Below are 14846 nucleotides of genomic sequence, written 5' to 3'. Positions count from 1 at the left end.
AGATTCTCACTTTGGTCCATGGTTCTTGCTATATAGCACTAGGGACAGACTCTCGGATGGGAAAAGCTAAAGGTATCCATCCGTGTTAGAACCCTGGGAGCCACAGCCTCAGAACAAGCCCATTCCTACTGTTGTGTGTCCCCTCTTCCAGGCAGCCTCCTCGGATGCCCTGCAGGGTTATCAGGCTGGGTTAACTGTTGTCCCCTTTCTCACCTCTTAACTGGGTTTAAAATGAAAATGTTTAAACATGTGTCTGCCATATAGACTTGTCTTGGTCCTTGCGTTGGTCCCAGTACCCAGCCTGGCCTATAGTTGATAATCTGTGAAATACGTGATTCATTAAATGAATAGGGTAGTAGGGCTCCAGGGGGTGGAGGAATTGGAGAAGCTTCTGGAGTCGGAGACCTGGGAATGGAACACTGGAATGGCTAAGGTAGCAGATGGGCAGATGGACTTGCTGGGGCAAGTCAGGTCCTTTGCTGTGTGCTTGGGGCTCTTAATGTCCTCAGGAGAATGGACCCATTGTCTGTGGCTCTGAAGGTGCAGGGGGCCTTGCAAGCGACATTCCTGAGTACAGTGGAGGCCAGGTTGGCATAGGGTGTGGCATTACTCTCAAACTGGAATGTCGTGGAACCAGTGGCTCAGGGTGGTTGAGGGCCTCAGATTGTGGCCCTCAGCTGGCCTCTTCCGTCACAAGCTGCCATCTTTGTAGTCTTCTAGAATCTACCCCCCACCCCCACCCCGTCCCCCAAAGCACAAAGACGTGGCTGAGAAGAATATATTTATTGGAGAAGAGAAACAGAGGAGAGGATGAGGAACCTCTAGGTTAGGAGGCCAGGGCAGGTGGTCCACGACTGTCCAGGTAGCACCTCAGGGCTGTTGGGTAATCAGTTATGACACCAGTGGCCCCCAGGTTGAAGGCTGCTTCGAAGTCTGACTCTTCATTAAGGCACCAAAATACCACCTGGGGGGAAGGAGGAGCTTGAAGTTTCCCAACAACTACCGGGCACTCCCCCTTGTATCCAGATGCTGGAACCGATCCCTACATTTTCAGGAATTTTGCAAACTGGTTATTAAACACACCCTCCTTTTTTTTTGGCAGGGGGTGGGGGCATCTCCAGTTCCTCAACCAGGGATTGAACCCACACCCCCTGCAGTGGAAGTGCCGAGTCTTAACCACTGGACCACCAGGGAAGTCTAAACACAATCACTATTAAGTATTATATAAACTTACAATTCAATAAATTATATTCAAAACAAAGGTAATCAACACTCAAAACTCATCACTTCCTGATTACTACATTTGATTCCATGTTCTGGAAGTCACCTACCTCTATCGAATGTGTAAGATGGAAATGCTATATAATATATCATGCTACCACATGATATATCTCTTCCCAACTCCGTTCAGTGAATTCAGGTTGGTAACCTGAAATCCGCCAAGGTGGGCGTGTATACAGCAAGGAAATTACCTAATGTTCAAATCAAGGCTCCCCTCCCCCTAGCCCCCCAAGTTGGTAGTGGAACATTTACCAGCCTGCCCATATCTCCCAACCTGCCCCTATCTGCTGCTGCTCAGACTGCATCTTCCCTGCCTCCTGAGTCCTCTCCTGCAGGCACTGAAGCAGGTGGAGACAGTATTTGTAGCCTGGGCTAAGTCACTGGCTGGACCTCTCAGTTTCTTATTTTGACAAATCAGAATGACAGTCCAACTGTCCGGAGTTACAGTGAAGATGGCAGAGCAGAAGGCCTAATCTGAAAGAGCTATGTCATCCCCAGGCCTCACTCACCCCCACATCCAATCAGTGGCCGAGTCTGGGCCTGTCTGTGACTTAACCCTTCCATCCATCCTCGCTGCTGCCACCTAAGCCCCAGTCCCGTCAGTGGCAGCATCAGCTACCCAGTGACTGCCTCCACACTGGCCCTCACAATCCCTCCTCCACGTGGTGGCTGGCGTGACCCTCACTTGACAAGGCTCCATTGAATCAGGTCTCTCCCCTGCTTAAGGCCCTCAAAAACGTCCCTTCCCTTTGGGTTGAAGTCTGAGTTCCTCACTGAGGTTCCTGGGCTACCTTCTCCAGGGCCCTGGTGCCACTTTCTCCAGACTGCAGGCTAGTGGGACCCCTCAGTTCCTCTGCTGGCCTCTTGCTTCTCCTGACCTTCCCATACACTGAGCCTCCTGCCAAGACACTCTCCCGTTCCCCTCCCTGCGAGCCGGCTCACTTCTTCTAGGTCTTCTCTGGCCCCACAGATAACAGCACTCTGTCCCCTTTCTGCCCACTGGCTGCCCCTGTAATGCCTGCTTTTCCTCCCCTGCCCATGATGGTACACTCTCTGCTCCTTCCCCAGGACCACAATGCCTGTGGTCTCAACACAGTCAGTTCTCATCCAAGGTCTGCTAATTAAATGACCTTGTCAGAGCTGATGCTCGGGGACAGGAGAGGGTGGGCTGATCTGATCTTTCCCCGGACCCCGTGGTCTCTTCCCAGCCCCCTCATCAGGGATTGGGACAGTTCCATACACCATCATCATCACAATGACCAGCCTTTATAAAGCACTTACTAAGTACTGCCTACATATCCACAGGAGTTTAAAACACCATTATCCCCATTTTACAGATTAAGAAACCGAGACTCAGACAGTGACCTGCCAAGTGACCCAGCCAGTCAGCAGCAGAGCCAGCAGGCCCACGCTGTGAACCACCACTTGCTCACCTGCACCCCTCGCTGCTGCAGGTGTTGGATCAGACTCTTCCTCATGATGAGCCTGGAGGGCAGCAGGGTCACAAAGGTCATGATGAGAGGGGACTAAGGGGAAGGGCGGGGATGGGTCTCTGTGGGGACACCCCACCCAGCCTTCTCGCCCACCTCACCATTTGGCAACCACAGCCGCCAGTTGATTCAGCCCTGGGTGGGAAAACGGGAAGTAGGTCCTGTGGAGAGGTGGTGGTGTGGTCAGCCCCTGGGTCTCTCTCTGTCACAGGGGTGGGGTGGGGTGGGGTGGTAGTGACCCTTCAAGCAGCCTCACCCCACTCCTTCTGGAAGAGTCTCTGAGGTTGCACAGAGGAATAAGTCACCCACTACTCAGTGACCCTGACTCCATGCTTTGAGGGTATGCCTCTGCCCTCACTGTTTTACAGAAGAACAGAGACTTAAGAGAACGAAAGTGACTTGCCCAACGTCACACAGCCCATCCATGGTGGGGCTGGGGCCACAACCCAGCAAGATTCCCAAACTGGATAGGCAGTCTGGAGCTCCTCATGGTTAGGCCTGACCAATTTCAAGGCCAGACAGCACTTCACAGGTCAGCTGTTGGTCCCTGATTGCCCCACTCTAGGGGTGACTTTAGAGGCTGTTACAGTGCTCAGGAGCAGGGTCTGTGTGCTGTGTGACCTTGGGCAAATTACAGAACCTCTCTGAGCCTCAGATCCTCCATGGGTCCTGTGGGGTCATGATTCCTGTATCTCCTGGGGTTGGTAAGAGGTAAGGCTCAAATAAACTAAAGGATGTGAAAACACCTTGCAAACCCTGGATAAAACGTGATATACACCAAGTTCTGCAGTAAAATGATCTCTTTGTGGGATGGGGGGTAGGGGTTGGGGGTTGGCTGGGAGCTTCCCTGAAGACAACAGAGGCGAGCAGAAAGCACTGGGACAGCTACAGAGAGGGCTCAGAAGGCAATAGAAGGGTCCCAGAGGGAGAGCTGGCCAAGTATCCAAATTCCTGCTACTTTGCTCAGCTGTTACTTTGTTAATCCTTATCTCCAGGCAGGAAAATGCCTTTCTGTTTGAGAATCAGAGAGTGATGCTATAATTAATAACCACCTCCTCAAGCAGACTGTAAGCTCCTGGAGGGCCCTACCCAACTCACGCTGGTCTTATTTACTAGTGCAAGTGCATGTAAAACAGAGTAGGCATTCAAGATACATTTGTTGGATGAATGGATGAATAAATGCACCCTTGTCCTAAAACTCCATCCACATTATCACACATTTACAGAGAAGTTTTTTTTGGGGGGTTGGTATTCATGAATCCTTGGTGAGAACCATTATCTTCAAAAGCCCCTGTGGGTGATCCTTGAGGGTGGTCAGGGAGCTGGGGACACTGGGATCTCCTGCTCTACATGGGACCCTGCACAATCAGGTTTGAGGTGGTGGGTATTTCTCTTTTTTTGAAACTTTTAATTTTATATCACAGTAGAGTTGATTAGCAATGCATTAATTTCAGGTTTCTGGGGCCAGAAGCCTGGGGGAGAATTTGGAAGATAGACGGGGACCTAGTAGGTACCTGTTGATGATGGTCGGCAGGAAACACATGAAGAACTTCTCGGGGATGGAGATGAAGGGCAGCAGCCCCAGGTAATAGAACAGCAGCACCCAGAACCCTCGGCTCAGTGTGAAGGAGGTGGGCATCTCAGGGTTCTAGGAAACAAGAGGAAGTAAGACGGGGGATCAATCTGCTCCAGGGGGAGCGGAGAGGAGGCTTGGGCTGCGGGAGAAACAATTTTTGACATTCAGGAAACCCTACCACCTGCAGGAGCAAAGCCACATCTGGGCCCAGCGTTCCAAGCCCTGTCCCTCTGGCACGACTCTGCTCACACACTTCCCCTGCCTCCCGCAGCCCTACCCCTGGAGACCCTGTTCAAGGCTCCTCCAGCATCCCCAGACCCCCCTGGCCTAGGCTGCCTGGGGAGGCACAGAGATGCAGAGCGGGATGGGGACTTACAGCAGCCTTGCATTTCTTCATGATGGAGCTCTTCTCCGAGGCCCAGATGGTGATTTCGTTGCGGTCATAGTGCCTCACCAGGCATGCTATCTGGGAGGAGGAGGGGGAGTGGAGGGGGAGTCAGGCCTCCGTCCAGCCCTGGACCCGAGCCACCCCTGCCCGCAGCACCACCTTGTGAATGAGCTCTTCATTTCGCTCTTTGACTTCCACACTCATGGGCGTCCGTGGGAACCTCCGGAACAAGTCCTCCAGACGCATCATGTGCCGGTCGGCCCCGCGTGCAAAGTGGCCTGGGGGTGGTGGGGAGAAGGATGGGAGGAGGATTGCTGGGGTGGGGGCGGTCCCAGAGGAGAAGAGGGGGCAGGAGGTTGAGGCCGGGACCCCACTCCAGTAGGCTCAGCCCAGCGCTTGCAGCCCACGCTCTTACCTGGTGAGAAGTAGACCTCTAGCTCTTCCTTTAAGAGGGGCAGGTCCTAGGGAGGGCAGGGAGCAAGTCACCAGGAGGGGTGTGGAGGGGAGTTGGTTCTCTGGGCACAGTGGGGGGCTGCGGCAAAGCCCACCTCAAAGTTCAGGCTGCCCACGTCCCTGTTTACACCTGTCTGGCGGGACAGGTTTTTGTCGTGTGACACCACCACCACGCCATCCCGAGTCAGCTGGCAGTCGAGCTCCAGGAAGTCTGCTCGCTGGGCCATGGAGCTATGAGAGCGAAGCTTAGTAAGTGGCTGGGGGACAGGGATGAGCCAGACGGCAGGGTGGTGGGGAGGCTGAGGGGAACGTCAGGTCCGGCTGGATGTGCAGGCGGTGCACTGCGCAACTCCCAGGAGCTCCAGTCACCCAGATCAGGAAGTGGATGGCACCCCTTAGGATCATGCCTCACACAGCTGGCACAACCTTACCCAGCAGCATAGCCAGGCAGGTGGACTCACTTCTCCATGGCCTCCATGGTGTTCTCCAGGCGTTCTCCAGACCCTGTGTGGAGCAGCTAGCGTGGGTTCCTGGGGCCTGGCCTCCCTCCTCGCATATCCCCTGTCCCCTGTCTCATCACTTCCAGTCAGGACAGGTTGAACGGCTTCTTATTCCCTATTCCATCTCTTGCCCTGCCATCCTTATCTCCGCCTACTTTGAACTCTGCCCTCCCTTTAACATCCTGCCCTTGGGACCTACCCCTCTCTGCTGTCCACCTGCCTTGCAGTCCTCACTCCATCCTCAGGAGTGGCCACCCCGTGCCTACCCCAGCCCAGCTCACCTCCACGGTGGGCCCCCAGGCGGGGACGGAAGGCTGGAACCCACGGTGTGTGCAGCAGGCGAGGTCGGCGCAGGAAGAAGAAGGACAGCATGACATAGCTGCCCAGGGCGGGCAGGGCGTAGTACAGCAGAGGGCTCATGGCCACGCCGCCTCTCCAGGCTCTGGGAGCCGTGGAACTCAGCTTTTCCCGGTGAACTGTGCTGCTTCACTGACTGCCTGGCTGATGTAGGCTGGCTCCACCACCAGCCGCCACCACACCCCTAGGGACCTGCTGAGCCTGCTGCTGGCTCGAGGCCAGACTGCAGGGCTGAACTGGGGATGGGGTAGAGGCAGAAGAGACCAGGCAGCTCTGGGCCTCGTACCCCAGGCCCTTCGCACAGCCCAGCCTCCCTGTCTCCGTGGCCACACCAGGGAAATCAAGTCAACCCTCCCCCTGGCAGGTCCACTACCACTCTGCCTTCCCGCTGGTGCCTGTTGCCAGAGTATATATACACTCTTTGCCGTTTCCAGAGAATCTGGGGGTGTGCAGGGTGTCCCTGAGTCACTCTCGAATCACCTCCAGCCAATTAGACAGGAAGCTATTAGAGAGGGGACAGGACAATGACTAAGGGGGAAACTGACCCCGACTCAACAGACATGAATTGGAGCAAACTCCATGCGAGAGTGGAAGATAGAGGAGCCTGGCAGGCTGCAGTCCTTGAGGTCGCAAGGAGCTGGACATGAATTAGTGACTGAACAACAAGACCCCACTCTGTCCAGGAGTCTAGATCCCACTCCCATCCTCAACCCTGGCCAGTGGGGGACCCGAAGGCCACCATGCCAGGTAGAGCATCGGGCTGGAGAGGCAGCGCTCAGGGCAGCAAGGGTGAGGGTCAGGGTGTCGGCGAACACAGACAGAGCCAGGACCATCCATAGACACATCTCTATATTTATATATTAGATACAGGCACAGGGGTGGGCGGGGGCCCTGGGCGCTCCACGTGCCCCCACCTCCACTTCTGTTCACCCACACACGGAAGCAGCAGGGATGTTAGATGTGGCAGCTTTGTAGGGGAGGGGTTGAGACCTGGGCCCCCGCTCCTCAGGGGTACTAGCCCTTGAGCCTTAGGAATGTTCCTTCAGGGAAAACAGGGTGGGGTTTTAACGAGGCCAGAGGGGCAGGGCTGACCCTGAGTCCCATCTCGTGTCCTCCTCGCCCCTCCCCCACCGCCCCTCAGTCAGTCCGAGGCAACCAGAGCCCTTGGATTCCAGAACTACCAGAGACTGGGAGAGCCGGGCAGACAAAGGCAGAGCAGCAGAGGGGAATTTGCTTTGGGGCCACCTGAGCCCCTCAGGTCCGGGGCAGGGGGGTGGGGGTGGGAGGAGGGAAGGAAGGGCGTGTTGGCCTGCCTGAGGCAGGACGCCTGAGCAAAGCGAAGGGAGGTGGCCAGGCCCGCCCTCCACCCCGACCTGGGCTGTCGGGGGGGTCTAGGCTGGGCACACAGTCCATTTTCTAACAGTCCAGCAGGGGAGGGGCAGGCAGGAGGCAGGGCCTAGACAAAAAGGCAGGCAGGAAAGGAACCATTAGCACCAGTGGCTGACCTGCCAGAGCCCCGACCCTCACTTCCCTCCTATCACCTTGCGGCTGAGTGGCACGCAGCTGGCTTTCCTTATCTGTCAGTGCGGGTGATATTAATACCCATTTCAAGGTACTGCTATCGGGACTAAGTGAATCGATACAGGCAAACGTCTTGCAGGAGTTTGCTCTCATTATCAGGTGGTCTCCAGGAGACTGAGGCCCAGCAAGGTGAGGTGTCTTGCACAATATCACACAGCCCTTATTAAGTAGCAGAGCTGGGCTTTGAACCCGGGTGTGTCTGCCTTGCTGTTATCAGGTTACAGCTGGCCAAAGACAGACAGGAAATGAGAGGAGGTCCGCACAGCAGTGTGGGTGTAGCCCCAGCCAGGTTCCCGCAGGTGTGTGAACTGCTGACCTGGACACCAGGTGAGAAGCCTGGCATGTGGGTCAGGCTGGGTGCTGCTGGCTCCTCCCAAAGCAATTACTGCTCCCCCTGCCTCTCTGCCTGCCCTGGGGGAGCCAAACCCTGGCTCCGTTTCCTCAGGTGGGTAAGGGGGGCCCTTCGTGACCTGGGGCTGGAGTCTGCAAGATTTTGACATGGGGGAGACATGCGGGGCTGGGGACCGCAGGTCTGTGGCCGAGGCAGGCTCTAGCCCTTCTGTTGCCACCAAACACGTGGCTCGTGGATGTGAGCAGGCTTGTGACCTCACGGAGGCGTTGGGCATTCTGGTCTCAGGGTGAATCTGTGCAGGGGCAGGGGAGGCACTCACCAGGCCCCAGGAGCAGAGGCAGCCGGCCAGGTTAGGAGGCTTCCAGCACCCCAGGCTGGAAGCGGGCTGTCTCCTGGAAGATGAGCTCCTTCAGTCGTTCCTTGGGTAGATCATCCAGCTCCATGTCGAAGGTGAAAGGTTCCTCGGCCACTGGCTGCGGTGGCAAAGAAGTGAGGTGGCTCAGGGCAGGGACTGAGGGAAGACCCCTGTCCATCTGTCAGCCCTGCCACTAGTGGCTGGCCCACCTCATCCGTTGGGTCATAGTACTGCTCCAGGTAGGGGTGAGCCAGCGCTTCTTCCACTGTGATCCGTTTGTTGGGGTTAAAGGTCAACATCCGGTCCAGCAGGTCAAGAGCTAGGAAGTTCAGGGGTCAGAGGTCAAAGGGAAGGTCAGAGAAGCTCTCAGAAGCACTACTTGGCTTCTCTGTGTTCAGAGGCCTATTGGTCCAGAGGCCTCTGTGTCCCAGACAGCTGCTGGGCTCTTGTACCTTCCTCTACACCCAGTTTTTATCACACAAGTTCCCAAGTCTCTCTCACCTTTGGGGTCTGACTTAGGAAAAAGCTTGGCCCAGGCCACCTTGGTCTTGGAGGGCAGAGACTGTAGGTAGTTTCGGGCCTTCATGTTGATGATACAATTCAGGTCCTCCTGGGATGGGGAGCCTAGAATACCTGTGGGTAAGGCAGGTGACGTGGTAAGCAATCTCTCCCTTCTGCAAACAGAAGGAGCCAAGAATAAGAGCCCTCCACCAACCTGCTCCAGGCCAACCATTATCTCCCAGTCAATACTATGGGGGTGAAGAGCAGGGGGTCTGGATCTGGCAGCCCCAGGTTCAAATCCTGGCCCAAGCACTTCCTAAGTGTGGGGTGTATGGAGCCTTGCTTTTCCCGTCTATCAAATGGGGACAGTATCTGTAACTCAGTGAAACACTGTGAATGCTGTAGGGGCTCCTGGACTACACGTGGTGGTCCCCCTGACCTGACTCCCGCAGACTATATATAGCCTGCCAGGCTCCTCCGTCCATGGGATTTTCCAGGCAAGAATACTGGAGTGGGTTGCCATTTCCTTCTCCAGAGGATCTTCCTGACCCAGGGATGGATCCCGGGTCTCCTTCACTGCAGGCAGACTTTTTATCTTCTGAGCCACCTGGGAACTTTGACCCTATAGAAATCTCACCTCCAGTAAGCGAGTTTCCCTCCCACTCAGCTGGCCAATCCCCCCTACCCAGAATGTGGTTGAGCTGGTCCAGGTAGTGCTTGCCGGGGAAGATGGGCCGGTTGGAGAGCATCTCAGCCAGAATGCAGCCCACAGACCAGATGTCGATGGACTTGGTGTAGCCCTGGGGAGGAGAAAGTGGTGGGCTCCTGGGCCAAGCCAGCACCCCTGACCCTAGGGTCAACACCAGCCAGGGAAGCAGAGGGCAGAGGCCTGGGGAGTGAATCCTGTTTCTTTCCATAGCCCAAGGACCAGAATAGTGTGACAAGGCCCAGAGGGGAGACTTCCTGCATCATGAGGGTCAGTGCTGGACTCAAGAGGTGGCTGCAGGGCTTTCCGGTATCCGGTCTCTTCCCTTCACAGGTGGGTGGGCCCCCTACCTTGGAGTTAAGCATGATCTCTGGGGCCCGGTACCAGCGTGTGGCCACGTATTCCGTCAGAAAGCCAGTGTGGTCATGCTCGGGATCAGCAATCCGGGCAAGACCGAAATCACAGATCTAGAATGCAAACCAGGCTGCTGAGCTCAGTGCTCAAGGCCTCCTGGGCCCAACTAATCATATCGCCATGTCTCTCCTACCCATGGTGGGAAGGGGACTACTGGTCACCCTGAAGCCTGAGACCCCAGGGGCAGAAGGAGACGGGCACGCAACCCTCAGACCTTAAGGTCGCAGGTGGTGTTGATGAGCAGGTTGGAGGGCTTTAAATCCCGGTGGAGCACGTTGGCGGAGTGGATATACTTCAGGCCCCGCAGGATCTGGTACAGGAAGTAGCATACATGGTCGTTGCTCAGCTGCTGGCTTTTGAGCAATTTGTACAGGTCTGTCTCCATCAGGTCCTGTACGATGTAGCTGAGGTGGGTGCCAGAGGGCCCCCAGGTGGGGGCAGTGGGAGGCAACTGGTTAAGAAGAACAGACTCTGCTGACCAGGTTTCACATCCCTCCAGCTGATGCCCCTGGGACTCAACAGATCTGCCAGCTCATATCATGAGCTGGGCAAGGCCCACACTCAGCAGGTGAGCTCAAGGCCTCTGCTGGATCTCAGCTGGTGACCCTGAGCAAAGCATCTCAGTTCTGTGGCCCCAGTCTCCCTATTGAGAAAATGGGGATAATAAACTATGGGAAGCAGGAGAACGTCCCAGCTAAGAGCAGTAACTCTGGAGTTCACCTGCCAGTGTCAACCATTCCTGCACTGCTCATTCATTTTTAGGAACTCAAGCCCTGTCTGCGCCTCTCTTCCTCATCTGTAAAGTAAGGGGAAAAAAAACCTTTCTAGAGAGTGAGGGTAAAGATTAGTTGAGAGATGACCCAGGCAGTGCAGCCAGCTTGGTGCCTGGCACGTTGTAAATGCTCAGCAAACGTGAACTAGTATTGCTGTTATAAAAGCCTGAGCCACATGGCTATTGAGAAGGTTAAATGAGATTATGTATGAACACCATCTGGCAGGCAATAAATGTTTGCTTAAAAATAAATGCCTGCCTTATGGGGATGGTTTGTGCAAGACGAATGAGGAGAAACTTCCCAGTGGCACGCTCCTACTCCGGGGGCTTGGCCCTACACCTGAAGACAGAGGAGTAAATGTCCTTTTATACTCTAAGATTAAAAAAGAATTAAACATAAATAAACAAATAAACGCCATGTGGGTTGTTTCTGGAAGACTCAGTTATGGCTGTCTTTCAGAGTCAGCCTCAAAAGGGCCTTCTGAGAACACTTGGACCAACCCTGCTATCTTAAAGATGAAGACGCCCGGCATGCTGCAGTGACTTGGTTAAGGTCACACGACAAGCTGAGGGTGAGTGTGGAAGTTTCCTGCCCACAGTTTGTGGTGGGGGCTGCAGACAGTGCAGTACAGATCACCACACTTGGGTGGAGGACTGGGATGGTGGGGGAGGGTGGGGCAGGGGAGAGGTGATAGGTGTTATAAGCTCCTAACAGAGCCAGGCAGGAAGTGAACCACAAACTAGGAGAGCAATGTGTGTGGGGGGGGTGGGGGGGGTGGCCACAAAGGCAGGTCTGTTCCTCCCTGGGCAAGGTACAAGTCCACAGGTGACTGGGGTGGGACTCTGAGCAGGAAGCCCAGAGAGGGGACAGGTTCTCGTCTGGGGGAGGGGAAGAGGCAGCCACAGAAGCACTTGATTTTATTTCAGTTTTCTGAGCCTCAGTTTCCTCATCTTTGAAATGGAGCTGCTGAGACCCATCTCCTAGGGCAGCTGGGAGTTAGAATAGAAAATGTCAAAGCACTCGGCTTGAGCCGCACCAGACTCACAGTGGGCCCTCAAAACAGGGCAGTGTTCTTCCCACCTGCCTTCCTGCCAGTCTGAGGACCCAGAGAAACAAGAATTGCCATCAGTTAAACAAAAGAGCTGACTGTGGGCAGAGGCTGGATCTCCTCACAGAACTGCCGATGCCAGAGGACAAAGCTTCCACAGAGCCCATCTTGCCCAGCCCCCTACGAAGCCCAGATAGAGAGAACAGACTTGCCCAAGGCCACACTGCCTAGCCACAGCAGGCCAGGATTCATTTGAGGCCTCCTTGCCTTCTTACTCTGTGGCCTCTTGACCGCTGGAAAGTTTCCTTTACTGGGTTTGTTTGGAGGGAGGTTGGGAAGAAGGGAAGAGAAAACAAGCCCCCATTCTCCCAGCGCAGCTCTGAGGCTGGGCCTGGCCAGCCGTCTGGCCCAGGTGAAGGATACACATCCCTCATGGCTTCCAGGGTGGGTGCCCGCAGAATGTCTCGGATGCCAATGACGTTCTCATGGCGGAAGCGCAGCAGAATCTGAATCTCTCGCAATGTGCGCTGGCAGTAGGTCTGATGCTCAAAGGGGCTGATTTTCTTGATGGCCACTCGAGTCTTGCGCACGTGGTCGTAAGCTGAGCTGAGAGGGCCAGAGAGATGTTGGTGTCCAGGCCTGGTGGCCCCACCCAGGCCTTGGCAGGGCGGGGAGGGAGCAGGAGAGGGCTCTGGCCAGTCATAAACAATGCTGGTTCCTTCCTGCTGTGAAGGCCTGGGATCTCCAGGGAGAAAGCTGGGGACCAGCCAGGCAGCCCTTCGGTGACTTCACAAACAGAGGAAGAGACTGACCGCTCACTGACTTCCCCTCTCCTCAACCCTTTCCATTTGAGCTGCCCTGACCCCTCATCCTCCCCTTCCCACGATGGGCTCCCTCAAGCCAAGACAGGTCCAGCGGGTGGGAGATGTGGAGGACTGGACAATGAGGCAAATACAGTGAGAAGGAGGGAGTCGGAGGAGGGACTGGAGAGAAGGGAGAGGCAGGGCCGGGGCGGGTGTCAGGGGGAGGTTCCTGGGCAGCAGAGCTATGTCCAGATGAACAAAGGCCCAGAGCACCCAGTGCGGATAGGAGAACTCACAGACCCCTCCTAAAAGTTGCAGGAAGGTGTTCCTGGACCCCTCATGGCTCACTGGGTCCCTGGCCCCAGGCCCAAAGCCCCACCCCACCCCGCCCAGCCCTGAGCTTTGCTCTTTTTTCCCAAACTCCTTGGCAAGCCTCACTAGGGGGTGATCCAGGGCATCCTCTCCCCAGTGAGGGGACCCTCTCTCCTCCTTCACTAAGGATATCACCTCCCCAAGAAGACTAATTCTCTTCTCCTCACCCCGTGTCTATGGGGTCCCCAAGGTCCCCAGAGCTCCCCCACATACACTCAGATGCCCTACCCTTCATTATTGAATAGTCGGTTCAAAGCTCCCAAACCTCCTCTCCTGAGACCTTACGCAGTGACCCCCTCCCCCAGAAAGCACTCAAAGGCCCTCTGGCTGGGACGCTCCCCAGCCTCCTGAAGCCCCAGCTTCTTCAGGATGCTCAGAGTCCGCAAGGCCCAGAGAGCTCTCAGCACCCCTCCCCGCCCCCTCCCCAAAGACGCCCCCTCCCCCTGAACGCCCCTTACCTGACCATGCCGTACGCGCCCTCGCCGATGTACTGCAGCTGCGTGTAGCGCGGGCCCACGTCGAACGGCTGCCCCTTTACTATCTCTACCTCCCCTGGGACCCCCGGGCCGACCCCATCAGTTCCCCGGGGCTCCCCGCCCCCGCCCCCCTGAGCCGCCGCCGCCGCCGCCATCTCCACTCCTCCCCTCCCGCCCGCCCGCCTCCCCCCGGCGGCCCCGCCCGAGGCCCCGCCCCTTCCCGCCCGCCCTCTCACCCGCGGAGCCGCGCGCGCCAGGCCCCGCCCCCGCCCGCCCCCGCGGCATCACGTGACCCTCCCCGCCGCGCGCGCCCGGCTTTCCCGTCGCTGGGGCTGTGGTCCCTGGCACCTGTCGGCCTCGTCTGCTCCAGTCAACGTAGAAGCTCCCCAGGGCAGTCTCGAGACTGTCCAGACCCTCCCCCCACCCCCTCACCGAATGCTGACCTGTAGGGCGGCCCGGTGACCTCACCCAGAGCCACCTAGCAAATGAGTGCTGGAGCCGGGACCCAGACCAGGCCACGTGGCCCCGCTGCCCCCACTCAGCCCGAGGAGTGGCCCGGGGCTTGAGGTGGAACCTCCTGGAGCCAGGCCCAATGCTGAGTGATACGATGCTTATTTCATAGTAGCCGTGGGAGGTGGCTTCCTCACACATGTGGCCTCTTTCACAGATGTGGAAACTGAAGGTGACTTGATTGCTGGAAAGCCCAGGCATCTTGACTCCCTGCCTAATGGTTTTCGGGTGGAGACCTGTCAAAGTGGGCTGGGAACCGGACCTCAGCAACCTGGCAGTGCTTGTATCCTGAGGACAGATAATCCCAGCCTACCTTTACATGGAGGCGTAGGGAAGAGGTGAGGGATTCGTGGACTGGATTTGGTGAAAACCAGAAACAGCAGGATAGCTAACATTTTTGTTGTCCTTGGGTTTGACAAAAATTGGAACCCTGTCGAGATGATCATCTTTTGCTCCTGTGCTAGACTTTATAGTTTACACAGCATTTGGTCCAGGTCAGTTTCTTCATTAGAACAACCCCACAGTGTGGGTGTCATCTGGTTTTCTGAGCTGGATGAGCAGGGGGCCATGTCTGTCTTGTTCATTGCTGTAGCCCCCACCCACCCCCATCCCTACAGTCAAACGTAGACACTCAGAAATTTTGGAATAGGTGAATCAAGTTTTACAGAGTGGGAAATCTGAGAGTTGAGGAGCTGAGACTAACATGTATCTTCTGACACACAGGCAGAAGTTCTTTTTAATTACATTCTGTCTCCCAGACTGTTAAAACTGAAGAGAGGGCCCTCAGAGACCATCCAGTCCATCTCCATCACTTCACAGTGAAAATGTGAGCTGGGAGCTTCACAAAACACATCTCCTAGGCTTCAGTAAGTATTCACGTTGTTTTGTCTTCCTTGGAAGCTGGGAGTAG

At 56.0% G+C, this 14846-nt stretch overlaps 2 protein-coding genes across 6 annotated transcripts; both read right to left on the bottom strand.

The window, feature by feature from the left end:
• Positions 1-768: 768 nt before the first annotated feature.
• GDPD3 (glycerophosphodiester phosphodiesterase domain containing 3) lies at positions 769-6493 on the bottom strand. 4 transcript variants are annotated; one of them, XM_015460387.3, is made up of 10 exons: positions 5970-6025; positions 5620-5692; positions 5284-5419; positions 5151-5196; positions 4895-5013; positions 4724-4813; positions 4286-4419; positions 2873-2932; positions 2715-2766; positions 769-964 (listed from the first exon to the last, which is right to left on the bottom strand). In XM_015460387.3, exons 3-10 carry the CDS (start codon positions 5413-5415, stop codon positions 827-829), a joined length of 771 nt encoding a protein of 256 aa, XP_015315873.1. In that variant the 5' UTR covers positions 5416-5419; positions 5620-5692; positions 5970-6025; the 3' UTR covers positions 769-826.
• MAPK3 (mitogen-activated protein kinase 3) lies at positions 6487-13603 on the bottom strand. Of its 2 annotated transcripts, NM_001110018.1 has the most exons (10): positions 13548-13581; positions 13409-13493; positions 12199-12381; positions 10169-10358; positions 9891-10007; positions 9520-9634; positions 8835-8966; positions 8543-8652; positions 8298-8451; positions 6487-7501 (listed from the first exon to the last, which is right to left on the bottom strand). In NM_001110018.1, the coding sequence occupies exons 1-9, from the start codon at positions 13579-13581 to the stop codon at positions 8329-8331; spliced, it is 1089 nt and encodes a 362-aa protein (NP_001103488.1). In that variant the 3' UTR covers positions 6487-7501; positions 8298-8328. The 2 variants fall into 2 exon arrangements, with proteins under 2 accessions (NP_001103488.1, XP_005224976.1); XM_005224919.5 differs by having other exon boundaries at positions 6878-7501; positions 13409-13603.
• Between the last annotated feature and the right edge of the window lie 1243 nt (positions 13604-14846).

This window comes from Bos taurus, chromosome 25 (assembly GCF_002263795.3).
Source record: "Bos taurus isolate L1 Dominette 01449 registration number 42190680 breed Hereford chromosome 25, ARS-UCD2.0, whole genome shotgun sequence".
Classification (NCBI taxonomy): Eukaryota; Metazoa; Chordata; class Mammalia; order Artiodactyla; family Bovidae; genus Bos; species Bos taurus.
This window is presented reverse-complemented; position numbering and strand designations above follow the sequence as displayed.